Source organism: Hydra vulgaris, chromosome 14, assembly GCF_038396675.1.
Source record: "Hydra vulgaris chromosome 14, alternate assembly HydraT2T_AEP".
Lineage (NCBI taxonomy): Eukaryota > Metazoa > Cnidaria > Hydrozoa > Anthoathecata > Hydridae > Hydra > Hydra vulgaris.
The window spans coordinates 3,188,122-3,204,453 of record NC_088933.1 but is presented as its reverse complement, the minus strand read 5'-3'; the positions used below and the strand labels follow the sequence as shown (position 1 = coordinate 3,204,453).

At 27.6% G+C, this 16,332-nt stretch overlaps 1 protein-coding gene and 1 long non-coding RNA gene across 2 annotated transcripts; one reads left to right on the top strand and one right to left on the bottom strand.

Moving 5' to 3' along the window:
- Positions 1-4,165: 4,165 nt before the first annotated feature.
- LOC100215507 (calcyphosin-like protein) lies at positions 4,166-14,125 on the bottom strand. Its single transcript, XM_065818481.1, has 5 exons — positions 13,965-14,125; positions 7,925-8,021; positions 6,666-6,746; positions 4,614-4,826; positions 4,166-4,537 (listed from the first exon to the last, which is right to left on the bottom strand). Exons 1-5 carry the CDS (start codon positions 14,024-14,026, stop codon positions 4,436-4,438), a joined length of 555 nt encoding a protein of 184 aa, XP_065674553.1. The 5' UTR covers positions 14,027-14,125; the 3' UTR covers positions 4,166-4,435.
- LOC136091241 (uncharacterized) lies at positions 13,431-14,094 on the top strand. Its single transcript, XR_010643820.1, has 2 exons — positions 13,431-13,512; positions 13,874-14,094. It is a non-coding gene; the product is annotated as an uncharacterized LOC136091241 (long non-coding RNA).
- Positions 14,126-16,332: the final 2,207 nt, after the last annotated feature.

The following is a 16,332-nucleotide window of genomic DNA, read 5'->3' as shown; positions in this document are numbered from 1 at the left end:
ATGATAGTATAATCTTTCATGGTTTTATCAAAAGCATAACAAAAATTTGCATTGTAATTTAATTTAATATTAAAAGTTATATAGCGGTAACTAATAAATATAAATATGTAATACACATAAGTAAATAATATAAATAAGTAAATAATAAATATTGCAGGTATGCTAGTTAGTAAATAAAACATTTTTATATTTTTAAATCTTAATATAAATTTCTTTCATTTATTCATTTAGAAATCTATAATAAAACTTTAATATTTATTACTACAAATAGCTACCCACTAAAAAAAAGGTAGAAATAATTTTGAGTATATCACATATCCTAGCCCTTAAGGTAAAAAGCTATACCCTTTGAGGTAGAATATTATACCCTTTAGGTAAAAAAATGTAATAAATAGTTTTATATAAAACTATTTATTACATTGTCATTTTAAATATTTTCTAGCTTCAAAAAAAGATGGTTTGATCTTCTATAATTTGTTTTGATTTATAGTAACTATGATTTATTCTAATCTACCACTGTTTTTGAGATTTCAGAAATCAAGTCACTTTCAATTTTTAGTTTTTTGCAGACTAAATAACAATTTAAAAGAAAATGTTTTAAACGAAAGCATTCAAGTTATTAAACAAGCTATATTTATAACAAATATCTTCAACTAGATTAATATGGGTTACATATTACGACTGCATCTTGAGGCAACAAAACAAAATGGATTCACCGCACTCAAGAGAGTTTATTTGAGATTTTCTAAATTGCATATTTCTGTCAAACTTTATCCTTTGTCAAGGAATAAAATAACCATCTGCGGCTTCGAGTTTCGCCGTTAATCAGTTTTCGCGTAAAATTAAATTTAGAAAAATGTCTGTTATTTGCGTCTTTGGGGTAACTTTCATCGGATTTTTCTATATTTTGATGGAGACTGTTTTGAATTAAGTCATAACGCTGAGAGTTTGTTATTGGAAATGTCCATTTTCATGCATTTAAGTTTATAAATAAATGGCTCAAATGAATTGCTTTCTCTTGATTTACTGAATCACAAACTTTATCATTTGCCAAATCTTAATTGTGTTTAAACTCTTGGGTCACTGCATTCGACTCTGAAGCTGATTCTGTTTTAAAAACTTGGCCAAGAGTTTTATCAGAGGACTCTGGAGCACTAACAGTTGAAAGGGGTTTCTTAAGAAATTTCATCATACTAGAACTCATAGCTTGGTTTGATTTCTCGTTTCAGTCTTTCTTTTTCTTTTCGATGCGCCAGATTCCCATGTTCTTCCTATATCTCTGTCTTTCGTTGGTTTTTCAGACATGATTTTGGACTAATAATAAAATTATAGTTTGTACTTGCATGAATTTTAAGTTTTGATTTTAGTTATTTTTTTGTAGTATTAACTTTAGGTCATGATAGTCATAAAAGAAGCAGAACATTTTAAATTTACGAGTAATTTTATTTGTTACCGTTAAATTTTATTTATAACCGTTCATAATATCCACTTCGGTATTGTTTTCATAACAGATTGTAGTTCTAAGCAATAGCTGCACTAAATGCTTAAATAGTTGCACTATATTTATATTAATTAATATTAAATTAAATTAATATTAAATTAATATTTAAATTATAACTTAATAAACTGAGTTAATTAGGTTATAATAAAAAAAACTAAAATTTGAATTCGAATTCATTTTCATTTCTCAGATTTTATAATTGTTTTAATAATAATTTGACGCGTGTCACGTGCTGTAATTGAATAAAAATAGAATAGAACGAGACGATCGAATTTTTTATAGATCTGGAATCGAATATTAACATTCCTAGTTAATTATATAGTTAACGATATATTACACCTCAGAACCGGTAAACAATAATAAACAATATTTAAAAATACTTTTATGTTATCAGAAACAGTTAGAATAAGATTGATACTTAGAAAACGATATTCACTTAAAGTTGAAGTAATACAATATCGATGATAAAAGCGACAAATAAACATATTTTCGTTCAGCAAAGCAAAAATAAGATATGTAAAATAAGATATAAAAAAATAAGATATGTAAAAATATTATCAATTATGATTAAGATACAATATTTAATTTTTTTAGTACACTTTCGCGAAACCACTTCAAGCGGCTGTCAGCAGTCGCCTACTCAGTAGCGTCCGTCGGCAGTCGCCTAACGCCGCTACTGAGTAGAACAAAGCAAAGGCTCTATACTAAAACAAACTAACAGAAAAAAACTCTAAACGTACGCAGTAAAACCACCGATTTAAGACACCCTCCTCCTTTGCACACACCTGACTTCTTTAAACGACCCCTCCCCCTCCCACACAAACCTTTCTCCGTGTATGTACGCATTATTTATTACAAAATGTCCCAACCAAAAAATTTTCAAAGTAGGGTAAACAATACAGTTATTGGACAGGGACAGTTACTGGACGCTACAGAACTTATGTTTGAAAAATAAGAATAGGTTTGGAAAAACTTGTTAAATATAGATGCCTCCGTAAACAATTTTGCCATACGTATAATCACTTTTTTACCGGCTAACTTTGCGATATTTATGTCAAAAACGATTTTGTTGTGCTGTACTATGTGTGCATTTTAAGAGCGAATTTTCTAACAATATTAGTCGAGTTGAACTTTTTAAAACGTAAGTATAATAATAATATTTCATTTGGAAATATGTACAAAATATAGTTATAAGAAGTGTATGAATTTTAAATAATCTATGGTTCTAATCGTTTATGTGTCCAATAACTATACTTTTCAGCATATTTTTCGTTAAAATATTTTTCTTTGTAAAAGTGAGAAATAAAGAAATATTAAATGTCATTGAATTGCAAAGCGTGTATTAATTATTATGTATGAAAGACCCACAAAAAGTTGAGTAATACCTTAAGTGTCTAATTACTGTACTGTTTACCCTATTAAAAACAAAAATATTTTTGTCTGCTTTTTCTTCGGTTCTTTTTTAAGTGGTGTAGTAATGGCGGTATGGATAAGCCCTCCTTTAAATGGAGGGCTCATCCATACCGGGGTATTGGTAGACACCGAAGAAAAAACAGCAACCAAAAAGGTTGCAAATGTCTTTTATCAGTGAAGATATTTATAACTTTTTTGTTGCTGCTTTTTCTTCGGTGATTTATTTTTTTTAATTTGTAGTTTTTTTTTAATAATATATTGTTGTACATTCGATTTGTTATGGTTTTTTTTTATTAAATTTTTTATTTTTTTTTCACCAATTAATCTTAAATATAGTTAAACTGATTCATTATCCGATTATTATAATATAATGATGGTACATTCTAATGTTAAAAATAATTAATTGGCAGTTAAGTTAATTGAACTCACTGTTTTTAAAATTTACTATATAACTTGCCCAGAGGTGGCGTTGAAGAACGGTCTCTAACTTCTAAAGCAACCGCGCTGACCATTGCACTACGGCTGCTCTAATTAGTTAATTTAACATTTCTTTGTTGCAAAGCATCTTGCAATCTTTAAACTCGTAAACTTAATACTTTTGCTAAAAAGAAAGATCTTAAGAGATCAAAATGCGTACGTACTTGCTGCCTTTGACACCATCCACCCCCACACCACCTTCTTTGGAAACATTCGAACATTTTTGAAAAGCCCTCTTGCACCATACCTGCTTAAGTACTTTAACTACTTCAAACTACATCAAAAGTACTTTTAATGACCCCTAAGAAATGAATAAATCCTTTAAACTTTTTCTCAAGGAAAATAACCGCTGCTGTGAAGTTAACAATTTAATAGATGTAAAAACATAAAAAAGCAACTTTGAATTACTTTTTTTTATTATTGCTATTTTAAATAAAATCCACCTTCATTTTCTTCTTTACTTTTTGTTAAATAGCAACTTAGACAGTGGTTGCTTGCGGCCGTGTTGAAAGTGCATGTTTAAGAATTAATAAGAACAAAAAAACTTAATAGTATTAATATTGATACATTATTAGAAATACCTCTACCAGTGTTAATACAAAAAACGGGAGTTAAAGCAATGATTATAGACTTAATTATAAATTTTTTCTTCACCTCCTTAATAATCCCTAAAAGTAAAAGTACGATTCATTTATTATCCACTTAATAATCTACAAAATTCCGTTCGCTAATGTTATATGTTCGCTATGTAATGTTAGGCAAGAATTTAAGATGAAAAAAAAGTAAAAATAAATATTTCACAATACAAAGAATACTTGTATAAATACAAAATAAATACAGTGATAAAACTTTTACTGAAAAATAAAATTTTCAACGTAAGTGCCACTCGGCTTTTATCTAAGATTTTAATTCTAAAGACTTAAAAAATAATGTATATATATTGTAGCATATCTAGAAAAAAAAAAAAAAAATAAAAACCATAAAAATTTAAAGATAAAACATAAAATTTTTACTGAACATTCGAAATAACTATATCGGCATGTTTCAAATTTTCCAGGCATTTCTAATCATCAAAGTAAAATATCCATCACTATCAATGTTGGCGCTGACGCCAGCATAATAATTGATGAATTCTTCTTCAGTAACCTGATAAATTAATTAAATTCTTGAAAAAATAATTTAAAATATTTTTTTAATACAAAATATCTTGCAAAATATTTACCTTGCCGTCTCTTAGCTTTTCATCAGGTTCAAATGAATTAAGAAACTCTTGAAAAACACGATTTTCATCCCATTGGCCATTTTTATATTTTGGATGTTCAGTGACTTTATAAACACGTTTTAAGTCTTTCGCATCTAAAATGCCATCACCAGTAACATCAGCTTTTTTAAATGCTTCTTGAACTACCTTCAAACGATTATTGACTAAATTTCCCTAAAAAAACATCAATTTAGATAGATTTCTTTATTTTTGCATATTCAGAAAGTATGTATGTATGTATGTATGTATGTATGTATGTATGTATGTATGTATGTATGTATATATATATATATATATATATATATATATATATATATATATATATATATATATATATATATTATACATATATATATAAATTTTTTTTTTTTTTCCTTAAGCTCTCCAACCTTTTATTTAGTTCCATATAATGAAAAAACGATATTGAGAAATTTTTGATGCAATATGTTAATGTTTGGGGGTTGCTCAGCCAGATTTTTAATTTTGCAAGATTGCTTGAACGCAATTTTTTAGAATTCTCATCACTTATCACATCTATTCTACTAAGTATGTTAAGAATATTATCAATATTTTATTATTTCCTAATCTTATGAGTAATTATACATAATATACTTTGTTATTTTTTTAAGAAAATTAATAAGTTAAAAGTAAAATAAGTTGGCTGGAATTCACAAAACCCACCGTAATACTTCATCATCTACTTAAGTTATTGCATCAATATTGTACTACTGCCGAAATTAGTGCATCATCCTGTAATTCGAAATGAGTTCCTTGTCTTGAATGAAAATACGTTTTAAAAACGCATAATTCGATAGATATTTTCGAAGTCGAATGATAATGGAGACTAGAAGTCAAAATGAAGTATGGTGTGTTGGTCAAGCTACAGCTGTGATCAAAGGACAAAAGTTGCGATCTAAAAGTCAAGTTTTGCAAACTTATTTTTTCTTTAAAAATAACAACAATGTAAGAGAAAGTGCAGGCCTTGTGACAGACCTGGTTCTAGACTTTTGGCAAAAAGCTCGAGTTCTGATAAAGCAACGTTATCATGTTCTAACACATGTTGAAAAACTTGTTGAGAAATACAGAAAGCTGAAAAAGAATGAAGGCTGCAAAACAGAAACTCAGTAAAAAAATGAAGAAACTTTTTTTTAAGAAATTGAAGAGCTATTTGATATTGCTCATGAAGATGCTTTAAAATTAATCACAATAGAAAAAGACAAGACGTTTCTTATACTACAAAGAGAAGGAAGAAAAGGCTACATGAGTTTAGTTGATTGTGAATTGTTCAAACAAGAACAGCATATTTTAGACAGAAAAAAAGCAAACCAAGAAAGAGAAGTAAAAGAGCTTTACCCGTAGATGTTGTCCGAAAGTTTTTCCATATTTTGTTGACAAAAAGTAAAAAATAAAATGCAAGACCGGAATTATTTTTTTTATAAATTGAGAGACTGCCTGCTCCAACCAAACCCTCAGTCGATGTAGCAACACTCCCTTGCGGGTCAGGCTAAAAGATAGTAGATGTAGCAGCACTCTGTTGCGGGTCAGGCTATTTGTCAGTCGATGTAGCAGCACTCCCTTGCGAGTCAGGCTATAAGATAGTCAATGTAGCAACACTCCACGCATGATTTACAGTAAAAAAACAAACAAACATTTTATTAAAAAAATTAAAAATAAAAACATTTTATTAAAAAAAATAAAAACATTGTTTATATTGTTAAAAACATTCAGAATGTTTTTAAAACATTCTGGTCAATTAAATTTGGGTTTTTGTGGTTTTTTTTAAAAACGATTTATTTGTAATTAAATTAATGGTTTTTACTTTTGTCCAACACGCAAATGTTGGACGAAAATCAAAAGTAATTAAAAGTGACGTATGTGTTGGCATAAGAATCACTTTTTTCCTTCCGCTCTTCCCAAAGACAACAAACTATAGATCTATATAAATATATATATATATATATATATATATATATATATATATATATATATATATATATATATATATAAACTTACTCGTAAACCAAGTAAAAACTCATCAAAAGATATATATCCACTACCATCTTTGTCAAACTCTTGGAACAAACTGATACATTTCTATAAAGAATAAAAATGGAAAAATATACTCATATTTATGAGCCATTTACTAAAATTATATTATATATTAAACTTTTATATAAATGCAAAAAACACATTTATATATATATATATATATATATATATAAATCAACCCTCGGAATTAGAGTCAGCATTTGGCAATGCCGACCTGAAAATATTTGATATCTGCAAAAAATTGCTGACCTCATTTCAATGTTTTATGGTTAGACCTTTGTATCAAATAATTTTTGCCGACTCAAAAAAAGATTGAGGTCGGCAAATAATTGTTGACCTAATTTTTCCTAATTCCGAGGATTGTATGTATGTATGTATATACTATATATATATACAATAAATATATGTTATAAATATATATATATATTATATGATATATATATATATATATACACATGTATATATATCTGGGGCTATTCTAGACCGTTTTTTACAGCATCGACCGTATTTGAAACATTAAATTAAAAATTGAGGACATTTTTTATTTACTATTTTTTACAGCAAATTATGTTTCTTTCGGGAAACGCCTTTATTTGGGAATATTTCCGCTAAACTTCTCCCGGACAGGAGGGAAAGGACCGCTGCCCAAATTTTTTCCCTAGAATAGCCCTTGTATATATATATAACAATCCTCAGATTTAGGAAAAATGAGGTCAGCAATAAATTGCCGACCTCAAAAAGATTGAGGTCGGCAAATATATTTGACACTATGAGGGTACCATAAATTATAGAAACAAGGTTGGCAACTTTTTACCGACCTTAGATTGGCAGTTAGGTCAGCATTGCGAAATGCCAACTGTAATTCTGAGATTTGTGTGTGTGTGTATATATATATATATATATATATATATATATATATATATATATATATATATATATATTTATATATATTTATATATAAATGTAAATGAATGTATTTTATATAATAAATTTAATTAAAATTTTTTTTATTTTGGATGTTTTGACCCACTTGCAATCAAGTTTTCATACCTATTAAGATTTGAATATATTTTAAATTCGCCCACGCAAGATCTATGCAAAAAGAATAGAGACAAAAAAAAACTTATTTTAACTTAAAAAATTACATCGCATAAAAAACAAAACAAACAAACTAAAAATGCTAAAAATTAAAACATAATTAAACAATTTAAGCTAAATTTTACTTCATGGCTAAAATCAAGACCAAAATCCTTAACACCTTTACAAAATTCTTCTAGCGACAACATTTTGTTACCATCATCATCATATATACGGAATGCTCTAAAAATAATATAAAGAATAAATCAAAACGAAAATAACTACAAATTAAGTAACCAGTGTGTTAAGCATCAATTTTTCTAGTTATAATTTATAGTTCTTTTGAGCTCAGTTTTTAAACATGTGTGGTTTAGACAGTTTCAATAGTGCCAACCTGCTTTGTACATCAGGATTGAGTATTTTTATCGTAATAATGCTACAAGGAAAATTACTATTTAAAGCTTACAAGCTCAGCCTAAAGTTACTCATAATTAAATTGAGTGTTATCAGAACTTTCCTCCTCATAATTACAGTCCCTTGGCCACAGCTAAGAACCATTATCTGCATAATTGTCTATATAAATACATATAAATCTTTTTTTTTTTTTAAATAATTCCAGTTTTTGGTTATAAATTATTACTTAACATGAAATAAGAAGCAAAATAACTTTTTACTTTAATTTAACCATATATCTATCTTATATTTAACCATATATCTATCTTATATTTAACCATATATCTATCTTATATTTAACCATATATCTATCTTATATTTAACCATATATCTATCTTATATTTAACCATATATCTATCTTATATTTAACCATATATCTATCTTATATTTAACCATATATCTATCTTATATTTAACCATATATCTATCTTATATTTAACCATATATCTATCTTATATTTAACCATATATCTATCTTATATTTAACGATTGGAAATTTAAAAAATTGGAAAACAATTATGCTTTGCTTCTGTATTGATTTTTTACCTATATATATTATGTTGATGCATTTTTGCTGAAGATAATACAATGGTGTATGTAATAATTTTTGTTATCTATTTCTAAAATACCGCTAAATTTTCATTATCATGGGTAAATTAACTAATTAATATGCATGTATAAAAAATATAAATATATCATGTTTACGCATTTTATATGTGTATATTTGCATTCATTTTTTAAATTTTAACTAATTTCACTTTACTTTTATCTGTTTTTTGTTTAGCTAGTTTTTTTTTTTTAAATAACTGAGGTTTAGTAAGTTTTTCTATTTTTATTATCATTGATTTTTTTTGTTTTGCTTCTTTATTCTTTTAAGTGTCACTTCATTTTTCCAGGTTTCAATTCATTGATTAGTTTTTAATTATGGGTAACCTAAACACCTAACAGATTGTGTTAAGTCATAATCACAGATGCAGAGTCACAAAAATTTTTTCCTGGTTTCTTGGGTGACAATAACTTAGAACTTGCTGTTTTTAAGCCTGGAGTCATGTAGTCCTTGCCAGCATTTTACATGAAGACTCCCAGTTCAAAAATTGATTGTTGTCCTCACCTAAAAATCTTATTTTTTTCCCTCTAAAGTAGTCTATAAGCTTCTTTACATTTTTGGAGCTCTAGAATAAGTGATTCCATGTGAAAACATCTAATTTTTTTTGAAAATGCAAGCCTAAGTCTCAGATTTTACTGATTTTTAAACCACTTAAAGACTTATGAAATTATGAACACTCTGAAAATTTTATTGTCTAATTTCAACTGGTTCCTAAGATATAGCTATTTAACTTTGCCTTTTTCCAACAAAAATCAACTATTTTTAAATATGGTTTTGGTTCGAGTTTCTGTTAGATGTGTGTTGGAAAGCTGAATATTTGTACCTTTACATATTTTGGGTCAACAAATCCAATGAAACAACTTAAAATGTACTGAAAATGAACATATCACCTAAAATTTAAACATTTATCACAATTTTACTGGGGCGAGTCCAATCAAAATAATGCCAATGTACCTTAATATACAAAACCTACAGTTTAAGAAGTGAAAATGAACATTTTTTTAGTTTCTATATATGGTAGGCTTCTAAATTTTTAGAAATTTACTGATAAGATACAACTAAAAAAATAAAGACATCTAAAAATGGCTGCGGCTAAAACTTAGGAAAATGTGCCTCCACTTCAAACCACCGGTAACCTATGATCAACACTAGTTTTAAAAAGATTTTTTTTTTCTTCTAATTTATTTCTTCTAATAGACTTTAATACAGTGATTTCAGAAAAAAAAAGTGGGTAATCATGGGAAAGTTACAAAATCAGAACAATGAAAATTACCCAAAATACATTAAAAACAATAAAAATAAAGTTATTATTGTACTTTAATTTGTATTATATATTGTAATACTAAGTATGTATGAATTTAAAAGTATTTCATAATCAGTACTAGAAATAAGTCTTTAATTAAGCCTGAATTAAACTCAATTTTTAAATAGCCCTAGCTCTTTCCTACCCCCCTACCCCGATTATTTACTTTTTAATATTCACATTTTTCCCCAGAACTTACAAAAAAATTGTAATTGAACACTTCTCCTTACATGTCTGGTTGTGTCTGGTTTTTTCCCAGAACTTACAAAAAAATTGTAATTGAACACTTCTCCTTACATGTCTGGTTGTGTCTGGTTTTTCCCCAGAACTTACAAAAAAATTGTAATTGAACACTTCTCCTTACATGTCTGGTTGTGTCTGTTTTTTTCCCAGAACTTACAAAAAAATTGTAATTGAACACTTCTCCTTACATGTCTGGTTGGTGTCTGATTTTATGTCTGATGTATGAAGTGCCTTTATGCCCAAACACGGCACTAAACATACACATACAAAAACTGATATTTAGTTTTTAATGTTTTCATATAAAACTTATTAGTAGCCTATTAGGTAAAACTGAAATGAAAGACTTTTAGTCTAATTTACTTAATATTTAATATCATGACTATAAACTTTAAAATCTTTTTTTAATACATTCACAATTCCACCCTTCCTTATTAATTTGACTTATTTGATTATCATTTTCAAAATTAGATTACAACTTATACCAAGTTATAAGATTACAATTTATACCAAGGTTATAAGAGTTTTTTGACTTTTCAACATAATGCAATATTAATTATGTAATAAATAATACTATTATGTAATAAACAATCAATATAAACATTGAATCTTTTAAATGATTTTTGCTAAAAAACTTAGACCAAAGTGGTGTATTCCTATTGGAGGTGCTTTAGGTCTCCATTAAGTATGTGTTTGTGAGTACCACCAAAATGCATAACTTTTAGCACTAGAAATACCAGATATTTCAGACTATAAAGACCTCTTGACATTAGTTGTATGTGACTTAACAAATTCGAGACTGCATGCTGCACAGTTGCAATAACTGCCCAGATATCAACACACTAAAAGAGTATCTTACTGCATTGTTTGATAGACATAGCATAGAAGATATCACCTTTAATCAGTGGCAAAAAGCCAACAAAAAACATGATATAGTTGATTGAACTTTTTAAGATGAAATTTTGTATAAAACATGCGTTATTGGAATGCAGCAAATATCTTCCTCATGTGGCGAAGTAAAAGTGTTTAAGGAAATAGACTGCTAAATGAACTTGATAAAAACATCTTGATTTTCTTCAGATATTTCCACAATATTGCCTAAAAATCATTTTGCATTGTTTTATACCACAATCATTATCTACTTTACAGATGAGATGGGTGTCATTTGACAATATGTATACAAATGTATATGTACCTAAAATGCAGCATATAGTTACACTTGCTTCTCTTTCACCAGGATTTAATATACCATGTGTTTATGATGCAAAATGATTTTTAGGCAATAAAATTTTGTTTTTAAAATATAGAGCTTCAAAGTATGAACAAATCATGTTTTTGCTACTGAAGTTTTTATTTTTAGAAAAATCAGAAATTTCAAATGACCACATCTCATGAACCACGAAAGATTTTATGCTGAAATTTTCAGGAATTGCTTTTCTCATTGATATTAACAAACCCACCAAGTTTTATCAAAATCTGAGGGGGTCCATGTTGAAATTCTAAAATTTTGGCAAATAGCCTGACTCACAATAGAGTGTTGCTACATCAACTACCTTATAGCCTGACTCGCAATTGAGTACTGCTACATCGAGTGAGAGTTTGGTTGGGGCAGGCAGTCTATCAAGTAATACAAAAAAAATTCCGGTCTTGCATTTTAATTTTTACTTTTGTCAACAAAATACGGAAAAACTGACAACCAGTTAGGGGTTACATATATATATATATATATATATATATATATATATATATATATATATATATATATATATATATATATTAATTTATCAAAAAAAAAATTTTTTAAAGAAATTAATTAAAGTAGATTTGATCATGTTTTTATTTGTTTTCTCTGATTCTTTGTAATATTTATAACTTAAATATTCATGACAACTTCTAGAAAAAAAAAAAATTGATCTACATCGGCATTTTAGTGATTGGACCCGCCCTAGTAAAATTGCGATAAATATTTAAATTTTAAGTGTTATGTTTATTTTTAAATATTTAAACTGTTTCATTAGATTCGTTGGCTCAAAATATGTACAATTTTTCAGCTTTTCAACACACATCTAACAGAAATTAGGATCAAAACCATTTTTTGAAATGGCAGAAGGTTTTGTGGTTGAAGGCAAAGTTAAAATAGTTAAAACCTTAGAACCGGTTGATATTAGTCTATAAAATTTTCAGGACATTCATAATTTACTAAAATCTTTAAGTGGTTTAAAATCAGCCAAATCTGAGACTTTAGGTTGCATGCCCTGGATATTTTAACATAGAATTGCCAGGATACAAAAAATCAGGCAGAAATAATCTTGTGTGACTTTCAAATCCAGAGTCTATATTTTTAGGATTCTGGATCCCTGATTATAATTGAACTTGTAATTTTTTAAATTTTGTTTGAATGCTCAAAATATAGTGTTAAGAAAAATCAAGGAATGAGGGAAAATTGTGAAAATAAACTGAATGTGTAGATTTTTGTGTTTTGGTTAGGCTGTTATTTAGTCTGATGCATAAAACATTAAAAAGCGATTTAAGGCTAAGTTAAGAATATTAAATTAACTTGAACAGTTAAAACTGTTAAAAGTCAAAGAACATTAAACATTATAGGCTGCATCTTAAAAAGTCAAAGAAAACTGTACATTAAATATGCAGCATTTTTAAAAATCAAAGAAAACTGTACATTATATATGCAGCATCTTTAAAAACTAAAGAAAACTGTACATTAAATATGCTGCTAAACGCAGATTTTAATATGCATTTATCTTTGCTTAACTTTAGATATTAATTTTTTTTTTGAATATCCTACTTTTCAATATACAACAATATGATCAATATATTTTATATATGACTTTAAGTGTTATTGTAATAGTATATTGAATGTATCTAAACAAGAGAAGTTCTTGCTCATTTAAAACATGAAAGTTGTCAATTATTCATCTTATTTTATTTTAAAAGAAATAAGTTGCTTGTAATTGCTATTTTTTTATTTGGTGTTATTGTTTTTAAATAAAACATTAGATTTTAGATTATTGATGTTTACTTAAAAATGAGAAATTTAATTTTACAGAATTGGATTAATATGTAACTAATATTTATTCACGTTAAAGATGAGTGTTGGATTTAAAAGATTGGATTGGTAGTTAGATTATTATCATTTTTTTTAACTTTCTCATAATTTTAAAACTAAGCCTTTGCTCAGTTTTAAAAACCAAACTATACGATATTTGAAACTTAAAATAAGATACTTTAAACCAGCATTTAGTTAATGAAACGGTTTTTGTAAAAAGATTTTAACAAAAGTTTAAATTGCTTTAAATTATAATTTATTTGAAATTTTTTTTTTTTTTTAATATAAAAATATATAACAATTTTTGTATAAAATAATTGGGTTATAAACAAGTAAATCAAATTTGATGTAGAAAAATAAAATAATTTTAATTTTTATGAAAAGAAAATTTAGGATTTGATTTTGCAAAAACGAATTTTTTAAACTTTAGAATACTGAAACAATTGGTCCTATCGTCAAGATAAATTTATATTTAGAAATACATCGACGTGAAGTTTCAACGAAATTAAAATCGTAAATACCTTCCTATTCCTTTTATAGAAGAAGCACCGCGTGCAACTAGTTTTGCTCTAAATTCTTCCATGATTTTACGACACTTCGCCACACCTAAAAGTTTTATATGTTGGAGTCGAAGAACCCGTGCGCTAAAAAGTAATTTTGCTGAGTCGGAGAGAAATTAAAGAAATTAAAATTAATTTTATTTTAATGACGTAACTATGACCTTAAATAGCAAAAACACATTTTGATTCGACGACGGATTTGACTCAATATTCCGCCAAGGCAACATTGTTAGTTACGATTTATTATTTATTGTTTAAAATTAATAAATGACATCTTTAATTGCTCTGGTAATATTAACTAATAGTTGTTACATAACCTCTTCCTATTCTATGATTTATAAATAGCTATAAACTTTGACTATAAACATAAATAAATTTAAAAACTCCAGCTTGAATAGTTTTTAAACCTATGAATGAAGCCCTTATGAATGCAGTAGCGGTGAATGCAGTAAACTTATGAATGCAGTAGTTACAGCACCGTTTTTAATATTTGAAAATGCTAACTTCTAGTCAATCAGCTAGTTAACCGTTTAAACTTTACATTAATTTTAAATAAGAATACTTTGCAAAAGATTGTGCTAACTAGGGTCTGAACAGGGGCGGTTCTACATATAAAATGGGGGAGTGAATCCTTAAAAACTGCACACTGCTTTCAAAAAAAAAAGTTCTTAAAACTGAAAATTAGCCGTATGAAATGTGTCATATATTGACTAACGAAGTATATTCCGGAAAAAACCGGCAATAAAATGATAGTTGCCTACTTTGGGGGATAGGGTTGTACCCCTGTTTTTGAATTGCGTCTGGGTCAGGGAACAAAAAACAAGTTTTTCTCAAAAATATTTAATTTTTATATTTTAAATATCATTCCGGCTGTTTCAAGTTTTTTATTTAAATTTAAAATCTCGTTATCTAGATAAAAGTCAACAATTCGTTATCTAGATAACAACAAGTCGTTATCTAGATAACAACAAGTCGTTATCTAGATAACAACAAGTCGTTATCTAGATAACAACAAGTCGTTATCTAGATAACAACAAGTCGTTATCTAGATAACAACAAGTCGTTATCTAGATAAAAGTCAACAATATTATCACGGCAAAAAATCAAAAAATAAATTACAACAAGACAATAATAAATTACAAGAAGTCTTGTTGTTATTTATTTTTTGATTTTCTGCCGTGATAATATTGTTGACTTTTATATTACTTGAGTTAAAAGACTTGAGATTTGACGCAGGCTTTGGTCAACGCGACATTCATAGAGAAGGAGGTGTGAGCTTTCTAGTTTAATGCTCTTCAGCATGACTCAGTGAGCTGTACGTTAGGTCTTCTTGCAGCAGCTTAACAACTTAAAAAAATAAAAAAAAGTTTAGTAACTTTAAGAAAAGTTTAGTAACTTTTAGATATGTAAACTTCAAACTTATATGGCATCACCATGTTCATACTAATGTCGTATAAGAATGTTTTGCTTAAAATTGTGAAACTTAGAGCTTGGGAACAAAAACACCCTAATTTTTTTCTTGGTATTACAAGGCGCTCCAAGAAGACCTTAGGGTCTTATAACAGAGCCTCTATTAATTTAATTAATGTATTGTCAATTAAAAATGTACATTAACTGTTTAAGAATGATTTTTTCTTTAGTTTACCGGTTTCTAGTAATTTTATAGTAATAAAACGTTCTCAAAAAAAAAGTTATTAAAGATTAGGGATGTACCGGAATTTCGTTACTGCCGGAATTTGCGAGTTTAAAGTCATTCCGGTTCCGGCCGAAATACAATATTTCAGGCCGTTATGCCGGAATTTATTTTTTACTTTTTTTTTTTAAGACATGAGACACAGACCGCGTAAATTAAATCAAAAAATAATTGTCTTTCAGGGCAATGAAGAACTTTAAGTAAATCTAGGTAAAAAATACAAAGTTCTTAACAAACCTAATGTAGTTTTAGGTAAAGCTACAGTTAAGCGGTCCAAAATAATTTTATTTGTGCCCTCGTCAAGGGAGGGTTTTTAAAAATTGAAAAATTTTAATTAAAATAATAATAACAATAAAGATTGCTGCCCCATGCCAAACCTTCAGTCAACGTAGCAGCAGTTCCTTGTAGCAGCAGGTTGTAAGATAGTCGGTGTAGCAACATTCTCTTGTAGCAGCAGGCTATAAGATAATCAATGTAGCAGCACTCCCTTGTAGCAGCAGACTATAAGATAGTCAATGTATGTATTAAAGCCAATTAATATTTTTTGTTTATATTATAAAGTCACCACTTTGAGCAAGTCTCTATACGATAGTCCAACAAGCCAAAAAATTAAAATTATTTTAGACCGTTTAACTG

Coding starts and splice junctions, on each gene's coding strand:
- LOC100215507 (XM_065818481.1), bottom strand. CDS start 14,026: ATGGAAGAATTTAGAGCAAAACTAGTTGCACGCGGTGCTTCTTCTATA. Junction 8,022..13,964: donor TCTATAAAAGGAATAGGAAG/GTATTTACGATT, acceptor TATTATTTTTAG/AGCATTCCGTATATATGATG. Junction 4,827..6,665: donor AGTTTTTACTTGGTTTACGA/GTAAGTTTATAT, acceptor ATGTTTTTTTAG/GGAAATTTAGTCAATAATCG.